Source organism: Copadichromis virginalis, linkage group LG20 (assembly GCF_057382275.1).
Source record: "Copadichromis virginalis isolate Kocher_CV1m ecotype Utaka linkage group LG20, C_Virginalis_male_GT1.1, whole genome shotgun sequence".
Taxonomy (NCBI): domain Eukaryota; kingdom Metazoa; phylum Chordata; class Actinopteri; order Cichliformes; family Cichlidae; genus Copadichromis; species Copadichromis virginalis.
Window position 1 is genome coordinate 12,305,057 of NC_140637.1, and position 21,177 is coordinate 12,326,233.

The 21,177-nt window shown below is 40.3% G+C and overlaps 1 protein-coding gene across 2 annotated transcripts in view; it reads right to left on the bottom strand.

Moving 5' to 3' along the window:
• Positions 1-392: 392 nt before the first annotated feature.
• LOC146684432 (V-set and transmembrane domain-containing protein 2-like protein) overlaps positions 393-21,177 on the bottom strand; it is a 47,265-nt gene continuing 26,480 nt past the window's right edge. For both annotated transcript variants that reach the window (XM_085443872.1, XM_085443873.1), the window contains exons 2-4: positions 7,136-7,305; positions 6,290-6,334; positions 393-2,974 (exon numbers count right to left, since the gene is read on the bottom strand). In XM_085443872.1, coding sequence (XP_085299998.1) covers positions 2,504-2,974; positions 6,290-6,334; positions 7,136-7,305 — 686 coding nt within the window. In that variant the 3' untranslated portion in view covers positions 393-2,503. The remainder of the gene's footprint in view (positions 2,975-6,289; positions 6,335-7,135; positions 7,306-21,177) is intronic.

Consider the following 21,177-nt stretch of genomic DNA (forward strand, 5'->3'; position numbering starts at 1 on the left):
TCACTGATGGGAGAGCCCGGGACCTCCCCACCTCACCGCTCCATAATGGATGTATGACGCGTTTAGTGTGGGGAAACAAGATCACCACGTTTTGTATTTAGCTGGCCTGGCTTAATGTTAGCGAGCACGGCACAGCGCCTCTTTATCTCATCCGGTGCTGTTGCTATTTATCCTGCTGCCAGTACTGACAATAGCACCATTAGTCATCAGCAGCAATAGGATGAGGGGAATCTGGCAGCACCTATTACACGCAGGCAACTGCCGAACATCGCTGCTCCTTGATGCACATGGACAGGCACACACAGAGCAAGGGGCCGTAAAGGTAAACTGCAACTGGCGAAGAACAGCAAAAAACACCCACTTAGGTAGAAATGTGTAGTGAGTACTCAAACTCCATTGTTTCATATACAATTTATTTCATTTGATAAAGGCATACACTTAGTGAGAGACCAAACATTCTAGAAGAAATGTACATTTCCCTCTTTTTTTCCCACCCCAACAGTAATCTCTTCTTTACAAAACATCAAATCAAATTACTAGTTGAAAAATAATTCTGCTGATCACCGCTTTAAACCATTAAACAAGCCTCCTGAAGGCTGCTCATAGTAACAGCAGCACTGTTGTCCCTCTGGAGAGTAATACACCAAAGACGTGGAACCATTCATGGCCTTTGAAACCCAAGAATATATTTTGAGGCAGAGGATTTCAGTGTTTCACTAACATTTCCTCTTACTTTACCCCCTCACCGCTGAAGGCTTTATCCAAAGTGTTACCCATGTCCACATTGTCCCAATTGATCCCTTCAGAGTAACCTACAGCCCAGAAAGCCTCCCCTTCACCTTTACAGATGAGGTTTCATACAAGCATCTAAGCAAAGAGATTATTCTTGAAAATGGCAGAAGTAAAACGGCCCCTCAGACGTTTTCAGACACACATGTTCAGGCTCATTATTATGTGATTACACTCATGTTTGCTGCCCTGCAAATACAGTAGTTTAAGAAACACTGCTGAAGTACTAAGATACATTAGGGGAGCCCCCCTTTCTGAGCAGCTATGGAGAGAATGTGTCATTCATCTGTCTGTACAGCACTTTTGGAAAGCAGGAAAGCAACAGAAAACTGCTTAAAAACTAAAAGATCTAATTGAAAGGACTTTAAAAGTAAAATATGGATTTGGAACAGAATGATGTTTTTTTTTTTTTTTTACAATATAAGTAAACTCAGGTAACACTGTTTTTATTGGTTGGCTGCAAAAGTCTTTCTTTTTTTAAGAAAATCACTAAACATGCACTAGCTTTAATTCATATTTTACAGTCATGTACACAGGGTGGGTTTAGAGGCTTGTAGTGGAGAGGATTGAGGCTTTTTTCTTTTAAAATGACTGATAAGAACTGGGCCAGAGCACTGGAATAAAAGAACTAAGCTGGGAGAGGAATACAGTCCAGCTCCTCCATAAACGGGGGAAGTTTGTTTCACGAAGATCACGATCTGTTCCTTCTATGTATTTATAGTCAGGATTCAGAGGCACACCAAATCTGTTTAATTTAGAGGCATTGGGATTTGACCGTTTCATGGCTTTCCAATAGGATGGGGTCCGCATGGAGCGATTTGATTGATTGATTTCTCTCAGCGTGAACAGCCACGAGTGGATCAAACCTGCAGCACGAGCGAGGGAAGGCAAATTTTCAGAGAGGCGTCATAAACTCAAAAGAGCTCTGCGGGTAGGATGGAGCCCGTGTTGTTGTTGGTTTGATTTAAAATCTCTCCCTTTTCAAACTATCGATGTATCTGTGATTTAAGACTTGTGTCTGTGCTGGATAAGCACTGCTGCTCTGGGAACACAGGGAGAACACTTGTCGATGTGTGGCTGTATACTTATTGAATGCACACAGAAGAGAGAAAAAAAGATGTAATGAAGCTGAAAAAGATTTTCAGGGAAAGAAGTAGGCTGAGTTTCATTCAGAATACTCTCAGAATAAAAGGGAGGATTTTTTTCTACTGGGGACAGACCCAGTTATAAAATGTACAATATCAGCCTTTCTTTTCTGAGGGTGTATCAAATGACAGAGTAAGGCAGTGGAAGAAGTATGAGCATGAAAGCAGAGTGTGTCTTTTACAGTATGTAAAGTACAAGAGTGGAACAGAGCACGGGTTAATAGTAAGACAGAGGTCTCTTTTTTCTTTTCTTTTTTTATAATTGGTGCTGAGACCAGAACCTGTGGAGCTGCCTAGATCTACACATCAGCACCCCCCTCCCCCTTCCCACCCTTTTGCTGAATGCTGTGAAGCCAGGCTTTACAGACAGGTGAGCAGTCCAACCCAGACCCATGCACAGCGAGAAAAAGCTACATTCCCTGCACAGTTTGCAGCCCTGTGCTTAGAATAAGCCATACTGGACATTTTCTAGAGATTCTGGATTTGTGCACAGGCCTGCACTGTGTGGGAAGAATAGCTTTTTTATGCTGTGACACACATCATATTATGCAATCCTTGTGTAATGCCATCTACAGCGCACAGCTCGGTTCGTTGGTGCAGTCATTGTGGCTACTGTGGTTACTGTCCACGTCCCTCTTCCTCAGCTCTCTGCCCGCCTTGTGTTGCTGACTGCTGCTGCTGCTGCCGTGGCTGTGGTGGGCAGGTGAAGAAGAACGCTTGCCGTGCTCCTGGTGGTGCCCGTGATTCTGGTGATGGCTGTGAGCGTGCTCTTTGGTGCCACCGAGAGACTCCCCGTCGTCCCCGTCAGAGAATCCCACTCCTCTCTTGGTGTCGTCCATGGCCTCAAAGTTGTTGCTGGGGTTACGGCTGATTACGTCGCTCTCCAGCACCACCTGCAGGTAGGCTCTGACGCGGTGGTGACGCGCGCCCTCGATGTCGCTGAAGTCAATGACTCGGCACTCGTACGTGCCCTCGTCAGACGGCTTGACTCGGGAGAGGCGGAGTTTGTGGGAGATGTTGCTTCCTACAACCTTCACAACCTGATGAAGGTAGACGGACAAAAAAACAAACAAACAAATAAAAAAACATATATAATGTGGTTGGACTGTAACAAATATATCCAATATAACTTCCAATCAGAAGAGAGTTTACCAATGAGTGGCCATTTCAAGATAATGGCAACCCAACAATAAATGTAGTAAAGTAAAAGCTATTAGTTTAATGAATGAATGAACTAACAGTCACTATAGCTCCTGTTCATATCAGACCAAGAAAAACCTGCCATCTATTGAGAGTACTGAATTAATTAATGTTGCAATTTTTACGAGTCCCTTTAACTGGAATAGAAGGAAAATGTCATTTACTCTTTCAAAAAATGAAAAAGAGCAATTTGAAAACCCTAAAAATGATTCAACTAATATTTCAGCAAAAAGCAGCTCCAATACTGTAGCTATCTGTGCTGTCAGATCAGCTTTGTTTGGCTTTGTTCTTGTTCTCTATATATAGCTGAAGATGAGCCTTCAAAATAAAATAAAATAAAAAAAACACAGGAAAAGTGCACAAAACCCCCCAAAAAGGACTTTTGCTATCTCACAGACCCCGAGATGAGTGAGTGCACATCTTACAAAATGTGCACTCACCTTCTCACTTCAACTAAGTATGGTGGGCTGTTTCTTGGCTTCAGCTATGAAGTTTTACTATTCACACGGGGCAGCTACAGCAGCGTATTAATGCCATTGTAGGTAAAATAGAAGTTTGAGCTGGGTCAACATATACAGAGCTGTGCAAAAGTCCTTCATTTTTATACATTTACCTCCAAAGTAGTCAAACTTGTTGTCATATTTAAGATAGTTTTGAGTTCACAGGCTTTCTGCAGGTCTTTTAGAGTTTCTCTTTAGCTGTTCTTTTTAGTTATTTCCAGTCCTTGTAGCTGACCCTGTTCAAAGAGTTTTTTGTGTTTTTTTGCCAGGCAACTTAATTTCTGAATATGTTTGCACATTTCAATAAATCGCTGCACCTATTTCTCGTTGTCTTTGTAGCAGCATACAAAGAAATGAGTGAAGAAATAAGAGGCAGCTCAAGACTTGCAGAGTACTGCATGGTCTGTGAGATTAAAGTCATCATTTTTAATGAACCTCATGGCTACCCTTTGTAAAGTGGGAACAACCTCATTACATCACACATGTGGCCCACTTGCCATTTTTATGCCTGGCCACGCAAATTACACTTCAAAATCTGACTCGCCAGTAAGGATAAACTCAGTATTTTAGTGAATCATCATATTATCATAAGCATCTGGACATGACCCTGAATTCTGCCTGTTTAGAAGAAAATAACACACTGGTCTGAATGAAATTGGCAGTGCTCCTTGTTTACTCGTAGCCTCTGTCGCGTGATGGTGATCCCACTTGCAAAATGAAGTGTTGCGGCTCATTTTACAAAAAGACAGTTTCTGCAACATTTCTCATAAATTTGTAACTTTAATCTCATTTGTTCACTGCAAACTTTCAAAATGTTATGAAATTCATCATTTTCTTGTAAACCTGTGCAATTTCCGGAAACACCCGTAATCTTTTCTTTTTTCTCTCTGAATCGGTGAAGTGGTTAAGATGATGATAGATGGATGGCTCATCCAAATGTATCAGATTTCACAAAAAGTTTTTTTTTCCCTTTGCAGTCCTGAGCCGGTTTTCCTCAGAAGAACACAACACATAGAAAATCAAGACAAAACGACATCACAGACGTGGCATTTATCTTCTCATCTAACAATCAGCGAGAATGCAAATCAGTGGATCGTTTCAAAATGCCAAATTATTACTTTGATTGTATAAGCATCCTTCTTGCATGCAAATTCAGTCAAGCCACTTAAGGCTTGCGGCTGCCTATCATACACTCGTCTGTGTTGAGAAAATGAGCTGGGTGTATTTTGAAGATAGTTAAGATGCGTGAAGTACTGGAGGTACAAAAGAAAGATCATGAGAAGAATAGAATAAATGTGTGGTGTGGCCTGGATGCACTCTAAGGCCACGTCTCCTCCAAGCCAATCACTCAGACAAACAATAAAATCTGTGAAAGTACGAAGAGAAGACGTCAAATGCTTTGCAAGTTTGCAGAGCAGGAGTTAAGACGATGAGAGTCTGGGGACATCTTGAGATGTGACGCACCAAGATATAAATACAACTTCATTTATCACCCACCTTCCTCCTCGTGACGCCAGTAGGTGTTGGGATGTGTGCGTCGTGTGTGGCAGTGACATTTGCGCGTTTGGCTGTAAGCGTGAGCTTAATGCGTGCCGTTTGCGAGTTTGCGTCTGCATATGTGAGCATCTCATGGTGTTTTTGGTTTGACTGTATGGATGTGAGCCAGGATCCATTATATAGAGAGAGCTCATAATGATTTTGCAGCTGTGTAGCCTGCAGTGTTTTGCTCCACCCACACAAACATGCACACAGACACACAAAAGCACACAGACACACACACAGTCACAAAAACACAGCATCAGTGATTCAGCAGCAGCTAGCCTTTTGGGAGAAAGCCGAAAGGTTTTTGTGTGTACATGTTTCTGCATGTTTAATGCAGCTTTATGCATCTTCAACTTCTGCACACACACACACACACACACACACACACACACACACACACACACACACACACACACACACACACACACACACAGCTTTAAAACCCCAGAAAGTAGAACATTTTTTGGTTCATTTTTGTAATTATAAAGTCAGTGGAAAGAGATAAGGCTAGGGGAATAAGTTTATGTAGAGATAACATGCAGTCGGTCCTGCAGTCTGCTCACTTCTGCAGGTAATTAGAAAAAAGTCAAAATGTTGAGTTACTCTATACTGTCCTGCTTCTTTCAATAAAAGGCTCACCTATTTTTCCATTTGCCAGGGGGAATACCAGAGGAGATATAAAAAGATCTGCTGACTTCCCACCCTTCCTTTTCTACTCTGTTTTACTGAGATCTGGTGCTGCAGCCACAAAGTTTCAGTAGTGTTTATTAAAATTTGCAGATGATGCCCTCAGGGGCCACTCCCCCATGGGGAGGACACTTAACCACCCACGAGCAGCAGCGCTGCCTGCTCTTTGCCTGACGCTGTGCTTCTGCAGAGCCATCGAGGTTTTTCGTGAACGTGTTAATGCACCGTCTGGAGCGTTCACCCACCATGCGAGCTGCAACGACTGAAAATCACATCGCTGTGTGCAATACAGCATAAGCACAACCTCTGTGGATCATGCAGAACAAGAAATTTAAATGTAATCATAAGCATTTTGAGTCTTCTAACACCAAGGCAAACATAACGGCTTTCTGGTGAAAATAACTGCAGATATTGTTCGCAACTCACACTTATCTTTGTAGCATCCTTTGCCATCTCCTCCTCAGGAGCCACCTAGGAAAAGTGACAAACATTAGCAGAAGGATCTCAGTTTGATTGGCTTTCTAAAACTTCAAGTTAAAAAAGAAAAAGGGCTCATATTACCTTACTCTCCCATATACTCAAAAGACAATTTCTGAAGACAACTCAGAGACAGAGAGCGTAAATACTTATTTCACCTTATGAGTCCGTGGGCTTAAAATCACCTGCTGTGGCAACTGCCATAAAGGTTGTTTTGAGCACTTTGGCAGGTGTTGAAATGTGTCTCTGTGGGCATATTTCAGCAATGTGAAACACAGACGTGAAACCTGACAAGTGTGTAGCTGAGGTCAAAATGAAGGCTGAGTTCCAAGATCAGTACTGGGTAAAGGACACTGGAAGAAATCGCGGCAAGGGGCTCAAAACCTGTTCGCACCTTACAAACCTGCACCCACATTAGTCTGTTTTCCTTTGCATACTTATAGCCCCTTCTTTGATTTCTAATCTGTTCATTTACATGTTACAAACACATTTACTACAGTGCCAACTCTAGTGTGTGCATCAGCATCACTGGGCTGGTGGGATCCCATTGCAAGATCATCTAGAATTCATCTGGAGTTGATCTTTTATTTTAATTTTTCATCTTTTCGATCATTTTGGTAACATTGTAGAAACAAGCAGTCAGGCAGTAGTGATTCAACTGAGCATTTAGATTTTCCAGGTGGCTGTGTTAACTATCCCAGGAAGGATGACCACCTGTAAACAAGATCACTAAGGGTGAACATATCCTTTAAATAAAACCAAAAAAAGGAGCCAGAATTTCTGTTGTGAACTTACTTCATTAGTTGTCCAGGGCTGCCTGTGGGTCCAGTCAAGATGGTTCCTGATGTACCACCACTGGATTTCCAGTGCATAGGAAGGGGTTCCCGCTCCTCTGAATGAGCAGGCCATCTCCACATCCTGACCTCTTTGGGCAGTCATATCGTGAGGCACCTCTGTGAACATGGCTGGACAGACACAGACACGGTTAACAAATGGTTCTAGTAGCAAGCTTTCAGTTCAGACAGACCAGCAAGCCTGAAGTGGATGCCCTTTGGAGCTTGCACCAAAACCGTAATGAGCTTTTTACAAGTGGATGACAATTTTCTTGACTTGAGCCTGGTAAAAGGGCACTTAGTCACTATCTACTCATTTTTTTCTGCCCGGTTTTACTCTTGTAAGGGTAGAAAATGTTCTGATCCAACATTCAGACACAGAGTGAGGTTTGATTTATACATCACAAATCCAACAATCTTTCAGAGAAGAGAGAAAGTTAGAGCTTGAGACCCTTTTCTGTCAAATTAAAATTGAGGTAGAGTGAAATTGAAGGAGGAAGTTGTTAGTGATAAGTACTCAGAAATATATTCTGAAACGCTTAAATCAATTTTCAGGAAAACCCTTAAATTGCTTCAGCAAAACAGTTGATAAATCTGAGACTGGGATGAGTGTAATGAGTCTGCATATTAACTGAACCAATAATATAGCAGTCCTAGCATAAATCATGGCGGAAACGAGGTGAGTGCTTTCTTTGTTCCATTTTCAAGCTGCTACAGCTAAATGATAAGTGTGTGTGTGAAGGTGAGACTGATGAACGCGAACAGGCAGAATGAGTGGGTGTGTACTGAAGAAAGACCCCAAGGGTGAGAAGGAAGTGTAAGTTATATTTGAAAACTACACATAAAAAATGTTCAATGTTTTGGCGTTTATGAAACCTATTAAGAAAAAAAGGCTTTTTTAAAACTTAAAACAGTGTAGCTGTGATTGCTTAAACCTTTAAAATCACAACAGTATATGAAGCAGTCATGAAACTTTATAGCTTTGTAGCTGAGATTACATGAAAGGGTGAGTCTGACGATGGCTGTGGTCCAACCCGTAATAGTGATCCAGTGAGCCACTTTACAGCAGTATCATCATATGATCAAATATGGTGTTTAACTGGAAGAAAGTATCGTGGTACATGTGAAGGATGAGGTAGGTTTAGAGCCAAGTCAGAAATAGATGTTGTTCTTGAAAATTTAAGGTCAAAGACTTGTTTTGCAAGCTGATTTTAAGAAGAATTTGTTTATTTTTTAGGAATTCCCAAGCCAGTGAGAGGAATATCTCAGTAAAGACTGAAGACAGTGTGGTTCCTAAAATTTCGAAAAAATCATCCTCGATAACTTTAGGATTAGGCTTCAAACATCTCGTTAGGGTCCCAGAATCTCCTGCAGAACCAGGCTCAGGGAGAGGCTCAGGACCCCCAACCGGTTACAGCAAATGGCTACGCCTCACTGAACCGAAGGTTTCTTCCTGTTAAAACTGAGTTTTTACTTCCCACCATCGCCAAGCTCATAATCTTATTATTGGGGTTTTCAATCCAACAAAAAGGGTGCAAATAAAACACAAATGACCTGAACTGAATATGTAAGGGTTTCCAACACATTATAAGAATAAACAGGAGAAAATGTATGCCCACCCATCCATTTCCCTACACAGCAAATTCAAAAGTGTTAAATGTTTTGGTGTTAGTAGTCTTCTTGCAAAAGTAGAGTTAATTTTACTCTAAGTAGAGTCACATTCTTTTAATGTAACTCTGAGGTGTAAAATGATAGTAGTTAAAATCGAGTGTTAAAAACGAGTGTTTCTATGTCAAATCTGGAGGTGTTACAATGGAAACTTTAACTCTTGACCTCTTAACTCCGAACTCCTAGAGGGCCTATGACACCAATAGAGTAAATTCACAGACTCCGCCCCCAGCACCATATAGGCTCCAATCTCCAGGAGTTATTAAACTAGGCTAGCATGATCCACAGATGGATGACTGAATATAAAAGATTAATTCACAGTTAAACTTCCTTAGACTGATGAAAAAGTGCGTTTCTTTGGTATAAAAATCAAAGTGTGTTGTATGTGTATGCCTGTCAGTCTGTCAACAGATTTTAATCTTTGAATTATTTAAGAAAGGTAATTTAGAAATAACAAAAGTCACTACTGCTAGTTTTCCCATGAATGGGAAAACCGCCAAATGCAAGAGAATTTTCTCCAAAAATAAATTTTCAATAGCCACCCAAATTCACCTTCTGCAGGTGTTAAAGTGCATGTATCTACAATCACGCCATGGCCCTAATTTTAAATGTGCAAGAGCTGTGCCAGGAAAAAGTCTTTGCTATCCAAGAGTAACCATAGAGAAAAAATTCATTCTGCCAATAAACAGAAGCAAAGACAGCCCATTGTTTTAATTAATGTGCCATGCATCATATGAAAGAGTCGTTGAAGACAATATGAGGCCGTCTGTCCAAAAGTTCAAGCTAAACTGGAATTGAATTGATCACCATGAAAATGATACTAAGCATAGTAAATTTGCCAAGGAATGGCTCAAAAAAAGAGGGTTATGGAAATGGCCAATTCAAAGCCCGGCTGAAAGCTCGGGAGTCATTAAAAATATATTTCACAGCGTTTAAACATTAAAACAAGGGAAAACATTCACACATGAACACAAGAAAACAAGAATCTTACATCATTTTTATTCTTCATCCCTTTCCTTTCACATACACCCACCAAAAAAATCAAGACAAAACTCAACAGGCAGCGATCAATCACACCAGAGATGTCTACTACTATGAAAGAAACGCAACACTGAATTCGCTGCTTGCGTCTACATCACTGCCGTATTTTCAGCATTGTCTACAAAACTTTTCATTTATCATGCAGGAATTAGGAGTTTTCCTTCAAACTGTAAACTTCAATAAACTTTAAAAAATCTCCACCTTTGAAATTGCCCCTACCAAGATTTGTCCAGCTTATTCACTCAATAAGACCGAGTGAAATCAGTGCCAACTAAGTGCCGATTTTCATCTCGGTTCATAGATTAATCTCGCCCGTTCAACCAGTGAGGCTGCGCTATGGATCCGTCTTGTATTACGAGAGCGGTACAAGCCTCGAGTCATATATCCCTCTTGTACATTGATCAAATCTGCTTGTATTTTTCATTTGTGAAACCCGAAACACACCAGGTATCGATTTGACATTACACAGCCGGAGTCAGCAACAATGCCCGTGGCCCTTCTCTTGTAGATAATATTCAAAGCTGGGACATAAAGAACGGTGGAAGATAGAGCCTTTGAATTTGCTTTTAGCAATGATCATCTATCTTTTCCCACTTAGCTGTGAAGCCCACAATGCAAAATCCTTGGGCATTTTTTGGGGGAGGGGGCTTTAATGCTTCCCAAATTATAAAACCACATGAAAATGTGATAGTCATCAGCAGTTTATTATAATGTAAGAGAGATAATTCTCACCCAGTAATTTACAAAACCCACACAGCAGATGCTAATTTGATAGCACAATGTGCTGTTTCTCAGTCTGCCTCATCCAGTAAAATGTCTCTTTTCTTAATTGCAATATTTCCTGCACCTGTTTAAGACTTTAAAAGCAGCTTTTAAAATGTAACAAATCTGAGGAAAATCTCACATATTGTCGCGCAGAATTAAATTATCTTCTGCTACTCTGCAAATCTGAACAATTCTCCTGTAATGATGATTCAAACTTGTGGCTCTCTAATGCTGTATCTCTTATTAATAGCCATTTATAATCACTGCATTGTTGAAGCCATAAAAGGCAGTGATGAGTTAGGTCTGCTCACCCCTAAGCATTATTATTATCCGCGAGATAAACGACGGAAGGCTCTCGGGCGACTGCTGCAAGTCGGTGCTTAAAAGCTACAGTACGGCTGCCAAGTCACACTCCGTGTCAGCCCTGTTACCACAGGAGGACGGAGAGATGGACAGACAAATTAACGGGGGCTGAGAAGAAAAGGCTGCGTGTGTTTGCGCAGTCATCGAGAAAATAAATCATCAGCAGAGATCAAATTAACGACTGATGTTTGTGAGAGTGTGGCTCTGTGTGTTTGTATATGGGAAGAATTAATATGAGATGCGCTGTGTGTGAGACAGAGGGAGAGGGACAGGAGAGGAGGAGGAGGAAGGTGGAGGACAGCGTGTGAGGCAGCAGATAGCTTGGAGTGGAGAAAGCTGCAGAGGCGCCTGCTATTGTTTATTTCTTTGAGAAGTGGAATGTGGTAATTACAGTGGTGATAAGAGGGGAACAGGAAATGTTCCTTTGTAGCGTACTTACTCCGGCCAACCTAACGTCTATCTTACACTCCTTATAAGCTTGTTTACACGGATGAGATCCGCCTAGGTGACACTTTTCAGAATAGCGAAATTTTCGAGAGAAAGGAAGGAAATTGTTTTCTGTTTTGTTGAAAGAACCATAAATATAAAATTTCTTAAGTCAAAAAACTACCTTTCACACTTGCTGCTACCCTTCTGTTATAGATCACACTCATCTCCACCCTGCCTGCACATACTTCTTCACCTCTCTTGTGCTCTGTTGCTTTCCACAAGAAGGATGTAAATTCAAGGAGAAGAGATACAGCAGGTTCTAAGATGAGTTATTGCAAAACAAATTCCATTTTCTGATTATTTACTTCCTCTCTGGACAGAATTCTTTTAGTAAATTTGGTTTATGGCTTGTCTTATGTATAGCATTCAGAAGAGATATAATCATACCAATGATACCAATGCGCAATGTCAATAAAGTCATTATAAGAGTTCACAGTATCTTCTTATGTTTTTAATGTGGAAATGAAGAAGGAAGAAAATCAGTCAAGAGCAAAGACACTGGGACTGCGTTGGAAGATGATGGTTTTTGCTTTGGAAATGCTGATTTTCTCAGTGATTGGTGCCAGCTAGCTGTTTTCAGCTCCAATATGTTCACCAATACTACCTGCCCAGCACCAAACAGGAGGCAGATAATGTTAGATAAAATGTCCAATGTGGCAGTTCTCTGGAAGAAAATGGCCTTGTTGGTGCCAGATGTCACGGGAGAATGGCCAGACTGCTCAGAACGCACAGCACGTTGGAGCAGATGGGCTACAGCAGCAAAGACCAAACCAAGTGCCACTCCTGTCAGCTAAGAACAGAAAACTAAGACTACCATTCCCACCAGTTCACCAAAACGAATCAACAAAAGTCTGAAAGAATGTTGGAGGGCCCGATTAGTCTTGATTTCTGCTGCGACATTGACACGTTAGGGTCTAACATGATCTTGACGTAACCAACAACATGGATCTATTATGCCTTTGCATCAGTGGTGCAATGGCGTGGAACATACTTTCTTGGCATACTTTGGGTCTCTCAGTACCAACTGATGCCTCCATCAGAATAATGTGCCCTATGTCACACAACTCAAGTCATCCTCAAAATTTTTTGAAGATGACAATGAGTTTAATGTACACAGATTTCAATCCAGCAGAGCACCTTTGGGATGATTTGCTTCATAGATGTACAGCTGACAAATTTGCAGCAGCTGTATCAATATGGATTAAAATCTCTAAGGAATGTTAAATTTATGCCATGAAGAATTAAGGAACTTTTGTGGGCAAAAAAGTCAGATCCAGTCAGTTGTATAATTTGCTACTTGACTTTTGATACTAAGTTTAGCTCTGTTACTGGTACTCTACAAAACTCATTAATGCATTCACATCTTTTCTAGTAAACCTACAGAAATAGAAAACGAGATAAGCCGACAGCGCATAAATTTGGGAGGCTTTAACAACCAACCAGCAGCAGGTATAGGCTCCACAACTGCACAGACTCAGATCCTGACCTACAGTGCACAGTTTAAAAAGTGACTCCTGAATCTAGCAGTGGATATTAGCTCTAGAAAATGGTTATTTTTTATCATTTGTTACTGTTTGTATACATAAATTCCTAACCTTTTTAAAAGCTCTGTGTCTAAGGCTTGCGAATGGGGAACCGTGTAGCTGCACATATTCTTTGCTCCAATTATCGTCGGAGATTTGGAGGGTAAACATACCACAGCAGGCATAAATCTAATAACCACAGCAAAGAAATTCACAATTTACAGCACAGTAACGCACTTTAAAGAGATACAAGTGAAGTGAAGACCTAAATTTTAATCATTCTTAAATTTATTTATTCATGATCTTTGTCTCAAAACAGAGACCAAACCACAACTCTGACAAGCTCTAAGGACTACACCTGGAGTGACTGTGAATTCAAGAGCAGTCATATTTAAATCCAAGCAGAGTACACGGGTAAAACTTTTTGCTGTTCACTTCTCCTCTTCTCCACGCCTCAAAAAGAAAAAAGAAAAAAAAAATCACTTTCCAAGGGCTCATATGTTATTTCACAGCTGCCTAACAAGGATATTGAGAGACCCGTCATGCATTTGCTTCTGTGCATTTCGCCCGCAGCCTTGTGTAACCCTCTCTCACTCCTCATAGCTTCCACAACGCATTGGTGCAACAGTCGAGTTTTTTTTTTAATACATAAGGGCTTTGGCAACACTGAGCCTCTCTGTGCCTTTTCTGCTCACGATCTGAATCCATCATGATCGGGCAGCTGGCAGCATCAGCCTCTGAATGTCAATGCTGCTCAGTGTGCGAGATGGCTGGTGGTGCATCGTGCCGCGTACAGTGCTCTCAAGAGCTTTTCAGCATCTTGAAATGGCTTCATAACAGTTAAGCAAGTGGTTACAATGTAATGTGGCTCACAGCCTATTAAAATGGTAATTAAACTGATGTATGTGCATCTTCCGTTACACACAGAAAAAGAAGGGTTACATTGCTGTGTTGCCCAGCTACATTTCTGCAAATATAGAATTACATTTTCATTACAACAGTAACTTAGTTAATAATCCCCAATGGATGCATACACATCCAAATGTGAATCTATTTGTAGTTGCTAGTTTTAGTGGTGCTTTAATCTGCTGGTTAAATGGATGAAATTAAACATCACAGTGCTATTCATTTTTGCGCAGTGGATGCTTTATGCTTAGCTGTAGACTGAAAGATACTTTAGCAAATAGTACAGTAAAACAGGCTTTATATTTTGCATATGTTTTTCTTTTGATGTGAAGGATAAGGTTGTAATACCTGTTACAAGGTGCCTCCAGTAAGTCAAAATTTCCATTAAACAAAAATGATTAAAAATGATTAAATCGCTGTTCTATGGGTTCCAATCTATGTGTTTCCTTTTTGTTTGGAAGTTTACCCTTTACCTGTACACACCTTACACATTACTGTAGCAAGGTAAAAAATTAAATGACCAGAGGCTAGACAAGGTGGAAGAACTGATAAATATACAGTTATATACATTCTGCTTTTGGCTCTAGCTTGGTTTCCAACAGCCCATATTAGCAGAAAGTATTTGACTTTCTTGTTGATGTTGTCTTTCTGTCATTTGTTTACACTGAGAACTGTGTCAACATAAACCAAAACAATGAGGTAAAAGAGGTGAAAATGAAACGATCTGTAATACACACCAGTCCTGGGATGTGCGTGCATATGGAATTTTGTGTTGCATGCTCTTATGTCCAAAATCTATTGTGTCTGTATTCTATGTACAGCAACACTGCACAACCGCAGTGGCACACAATGCACACATGTGTATTGTCTCTGTGTGTGTGGACCTTCACCACCCTTGGCTTTGCCAGCTCCTCCATTTGAGATCAGTTTCCTGCTGTTTTGGCCTAAATCCCAGCTGCCGGCCTGCCTCCCCACAGCGCAGGTCAAACACTGTTTTCCCTCTTAATCAAATGAAAAAGGTTAAAAGGAGAACATGGCTTCCTGAGCCAGAGGGTTCAGCCAGAACACCAAGGACAAGTCATCTTTTTCCTGTAATTCAACACAACAAAAGGTGGCACGTCGGCACAAGAAATTATTACCACATCATCACTGAGCGATTATTTCTTCACAAAAACACAATGAGAGCAGAGAGTTCAGAATAACAACTAAGCCCTTGTATTACAAAGCAGTGTGAGACGAATGCGCTTAAAGCATCTCTTGTTTCACCGCATGTCTGAGAGCAACAGCAGGCGAGTGAAGAGGCTCACTTCGATGTAGTACGAGAAACATGAATAACAATATACTGAAATGCCCTGTATTGTCATTGGTAACGGGATCAGCTAGCTGTGGCATTTACTATCTAGAACGGTTTGATTTAATCCAGTCATTCGGATATCACCTCAATCTTCTTTTCACATAACATGTACCAGATACACCAGATTTAGAAGCAACCTTTCTTTCTGCAGAATTTATAGAAAAATCAACTCTCCAGCTTCCTTGTTTTATCTCCATTAATAATAACGACAATAAAACAGCCACAGGAATCAGGTTCCTCATCCCGAAGATGGCTTATTTTGCTCTGGACTGCATCGCTTGTCTTGCTCAGCGCCTCCGTTTGGAACAATGAGAAATTCAGGACTTGAGCTGGAGCTATTTCTGTCTTCTCTGCTATCCATAAAAACATGCAGCCTGTAAGGTGCTGTATGATTTCTCTTCTCTTCATTGGGAACCCTGAGAGGCACAACCAGCTTCAAGTCAGTTATAAATGATTGTCTCATGGACTCAGTGAAGATGGAGACTAATGAGGTAAAAATACACATCCCATAAAGATAAAGTTGGCCTATTTACCTCTTTATCTGTATCTTTATCTGTATGTCTATTTGTTGTATTTTTTATCTGCACTATATTTTCTGCCGCTGTGACAACTTAAATCCCCACTGGGTTTATTTATATCCATTCTTGAAAAACAATCTATCCACTGCTTGCACTGTAAGCAGAGTATTTTCTATGAAACTGTTATTTTACAGTTTACCAACTGTAATCTACAGGAAAATCCTACAAACAACAATTTGTGGGACGTCATCTAATACAGCGGTCCCCAACCTTTTTTGCGCCACGGACCGGTTTATGCCCGACAATATTTTCACGGACTGGCCTTTAAGGTGTCGCGGATAAATACAACAAAATAAAACTAGTACCGGTACCGAAAAACAAGAAAATTTATTCATAACACACGTGAAAAGACCAAGGAAAACCAAGTAAACGATAAAAACGATAACAAAATAACGCTGAAAACCGATAAAAACCCTGAAAACCATACATTTCACACCTGAGCCTCAACTCTCGCGGCCTGGTACCAAACGACTCACGGACCGGTAGCGGTCTGAGGCCCGGGGGTTGGGGATCGCTGATCTAATACATTTCTTACAGTATTCCAGTAAAGTGTATAATAGAGAAGTGTTACTTAACAGTTAGGTCCCTAAGTACTTAAGCACAATTTTCACAATTCTGCTTGCATATACCATCACAGTGGATTTGACATGAATCAATATGTGTTTGAATGGCAGACTTTCAGCTTTAATTTAAATCATGAACTTATTAAGTATTACAATCATTTTATTCATGAAGCTTTATGGGCAGGTGAGGCCTGTTCCCTTGTTATTCCATAACAAATTAAGCACATTTAAGAAATAGAAAATACTTCAAATGCACATTTTGACTGCAAATGAAAGAGGCCAGCAGCAATAGGTTGAAAAGTTAAACCAATCAGAGAAACAACAAACATTTTTAGGAGTGGTCAGTTCAGCAGTTCTGCCAGTGGAATCAGATCACTTGTGTTTATTGATAATGTGCTCATAGAAGTAGCAGGATGAATTCTGCAGGTCTATACTCTGATTCAACCACCCCTGCAAAACTGGGATTCACAGAACAATGCAAAAATGGCGTTAATCTGTTTTAATCCCAGGTAATGCAACACTTCAGTCACATCTTTATTTGTTTGTTATTTAAAAAAAAAAAATACAAAAATCATTAAGACTTTTTTAAGTAATGAGTAATGTAAGGGATTACTATTGCAGAAAAGATTACTGTTACTAACCACGCTGTGTTACTGCGTTACTAAACCGCGATTGTCTTTGTGAGAGCGTCTCATGACAATGACGTAAGCGCGAGCGACGTTCGTGGTAACAAACGTGTGCAGATCAACAATGGATAATATATAGAGTGTGGGAAAGAGTACTACCATGCAGCGTTTAAAACGTGGAAGTACTGACCTTACTTTGAGTTTGATTCCGTAAAAAATGACAAAAACATTAGAGTCCGCTGTACTCTAAGTGGGAAGAAAATGTATTTTTACAGCAAAAAAACAATCTAAACTTCTGAGCAAGTACCTAGCACACTGCCACGGGAATGTGAAATTCACAGAGAAACTCCCGTATCCCCCCACTGACATGACCGCTGCAGCACCGGGCAAACCACCGACTGCTCCGCTTCTGCTAAACAGGTAAAAATAGATTTAAGAGCGACAGGACTCAGTGCTGCTGAGTCTTTGATTTCATTTATTTTCTGCCGTGTTTTACTTGCATCTATTTGAAAGAGGGAGTGTCCAAAGAAAAAAAATACTTTATTTTATATGCTGGAATATGCAGAAAATAGCTTTAAACGCTAAACAAATTTCTTCAAATCAAAGACTGTTGCATATAATTTAATATTTGCTTAATGCGATGTGCATGAAGTTAAAACATTAAAACTAATAAAACAAGTTTTAAAAAGGGACTTTTTTTTTCATTTGATTACATTTTATATGAAAAAGTAGAACTGGGCTGAAAGGTCTACTTAGGTTGTGTATCATGTTTTTAAAAAGTAACTAAGTAACTAATTATTTTTGAAAATAAGTAATCAGCAAAGTAATGGGATTACGTTTTGGGAAAAAGTAATCAGTAATTAGTTACTAATTACTTTTTTCAAGTAACTTGACCAACACTGGTGTGTATACAGTAGGAATATGCACAAATGAATGTGAGGTTGACAACAGGGATGTAGATAGATAGTCTGAGAGAAGGGGACATGCAAGAAAAAAAACTTCTAAAACCCTTTAAAATGCACAAAGGAGGAGGGAAACATTTGTTTTGATGGGCCAGATGATGCCCAAAATTGCACATGTAACTTTAAAACTTTGTCTACGGGAATATCATCATCACATTACTATAAATCAGGGGTAGGGAACTCCAGGCCTCAAGAGCCGGTGTTCTGCAGGTTTTAGAACTAATCAAATGATTAGTTCATTACCAGGCCTCTGGAGAACTTCAAGACATGTTGAAAAGGTCATTTAGTCATTTGAATCAGCTGTGTTGGATCAAGGACACATCTAAAACCTGTAGGACACCGGTTCTCAAGGCCTGGAGTTGGACACTCCTGCTATAAATGGTTCAATCAAGAGTATGTTAGACTGACTCACCCCAACTTACATGGATGATCTGATATCGTCGTGTTGGTGTTGATCCTGGAACAACATTTACTATGTTGTTCCTGGAACAACATAGTAAATGTTGTTCCAGGATCAACATTGCAAGTGACCAATCACATTGTTGTGACGTTATTCTTTGGCGCACCAAGCCATTCGTGCATTTATGAAATTCCAATGTTGCAAGGACAATATCAATTCTGCTTAGCGTTTATTAAAGGGTTAGGGTTAGGGTCCGTTGATCGGCGGACAGAGGCGGTTTCTCGCAGCTTAAGTACAGTTTTTTGTTTTACGGCGGTTTTTCCCGAAGTCGCAAAAGTATGACGTCACAACATTCTGATTGGTCACTTCCAATGTTGATCCTGGAACAACATTTACTATGCTGATCTGGGAACAACACCAACACGACGATATCAGATCGTGCAACTTACACAAGGGTACTGCAAAGTCAGAAGTGTTGAAAATTTGACGAAAAGTGAAATTCTGAGAAGCTAAAAATGAAAAGAGCCCAAATTATCTTTGTTTTTTATTCCTTTCTACATCTTTTGACCCCTCAAAATGATCCCATTCACCCTTTTAAAATTAAATCTACCACGTAAAACAAGCACATGGCAAACATACAGATTAAGCTTAAATTCATGTACACTCTAGTGAACTGAAATTCCCAGTGGATTAAAACAAACAGTAAGAAAGCCTCACTCATTTGACCCCTCTGCAACACTATGTCTCTCTGCTTCTCTCTCTTTTTACTTCCATCACAGCTTGCCAGGCAGCTCCTCAGAAATAATTAGCGAGTAACGAGTCTCTCACATGGCCTCATAACAAGCTTCACGCTCTAATAATGAGCTTCTAAACAGTTCGGTGGTAAACAGCTGCCATCAGTTACACAGAGAACCTGCCGGAAGCTTTAAGCCTGAGCATAGCCGAAGACAAACCAGCCAGCCTGAGCAAGCAGAATCCACGAGATTGTTTTGTCTCCTTGGAAGATGTTAGAGTTTTTTTCCCCCCTCTCTCTGTGTCTCTTTTTTTTGAAGATTCACTAATGAGAAACCACAAATGAATTCACTGCAGAAAGGCACATTTTAAATTTGCTGTGCCTATTGCCTATTCATAAGTCTACAATGCTTCACAACTTTCATCAGCAGTCCAAACAAGAGAATGAAATAAAGTGTTTCCTCAGCATAATGAATGTGGAATAGTTTGGGGCTAGGGGAATTGAGAGGTGAAGTTTTATTAAAAACAGACTATTTTTGAAAAGAAGCAAACTTTTCCAGCGTTTTGAATACTCATGGAAAGGCACTCAGTCCTACCCATCGTGCTATTTGTCAAGTCTGCAACCTGCAATACTAATCAGCTATCATCAATTAGCACATATCACTTCCTGTTCACACTGAAAAAAAAGAGAATACAGCTGTATAAACATAAAACGTAAGTGTTCACACCAAGTAGCATCACTATTTCGGCTTATGTGAGTTATTTCAAAGGACACATCACAGTCAGGTGTGTAATGATTTTTACAAGCCTCGATGACAATGCCTCGTGGCTTGTGTGTGGTCAGTTGCAGCAGGAGCTGAGCTAACTAGCCATAAAACAGTGATGGATGATAAGAAGGTTTAAGCAGCGATGAGTAAATGCCACTGTGTTTATGAGCCGTCGCTTGGTGTTTACAACGGGCTCCATACAGAGTCTAATGCTACAGAAACTTGAGGTATAGAAATGTATATGTATGTTTTGGGTATACTGGGGTATGTGCATACTTTATATCTATACATGTTGCAAGCTTTTGCTTTGTTATAGTGTGATCTGCAATCATTTAGAACAATGACGTTTAAAATGCAGTTTGAATAAAGTATAATTCTGAACAGCTTCTCGTGGTGTTAAACCTATTTCTAACGGGATGGATTTGGCATCCCAGTCTTGAATTTCACACCAGTCATCTCGCAACAAGTGCAGGATGTCATCTAAGATTCAACTTAAAATAATTCATTTGATAATAAATTACCATAGATTACCATGTTAAACATTAAAAGCTGTGTGTGCAACACAAGTGTTTAACGTATCTTGTTTGCATTAGAGATCCCCCCCAAAAAATATTTTAAAAATACACATTTTCAAGCTACAACACTATCCAGCCATTCACTGCACAGCTTTATTTATTCACCAAACACAACAGATGGACGCGCAAGATTAGCTACAACACAGGAACCACCACTGGGTCAGATGCACCCTGATATGATTCATGCTGTACCGGGAATATTTGCACCAGATTTCATAGCATTCATGAAAATCCACAAAGATATCACCGACATGAAAACTTTGAATGTATCATATTCAGTTGCAATTTATGCCCTGGGGGGCGTGAATGACTCTACACTATTCATACGATGCTATTCTGCAGCTGCACTGAAATATTTGGATCAACAAATCAAAAATCAATACAAATAAACTCAAGCGAGCAGTATGGCGTGGTGATTAGCACTGTTGCCTCACAGGAAGAAGGACTTGGGTTCAAATCAAAGACCTTTTGTTGTGGAGTTTACATGTTCTCTCTGTGTTCGAGTGGGTACCGTTTCCCCGCCCAGTCCAAAAGCATGCATGCTTTTGCTGAAAGCCTCAGTCCCCCTGTTTCCATTACAGTGTATAAAAACACAGCAATTAAACGTGCCTCCCCAATCAATCAGTCATTGAATCTGATGTATGTGTTTCTCAGCCTGAAAGACAGAACAATAAATAAAGTCATCTCCAAGG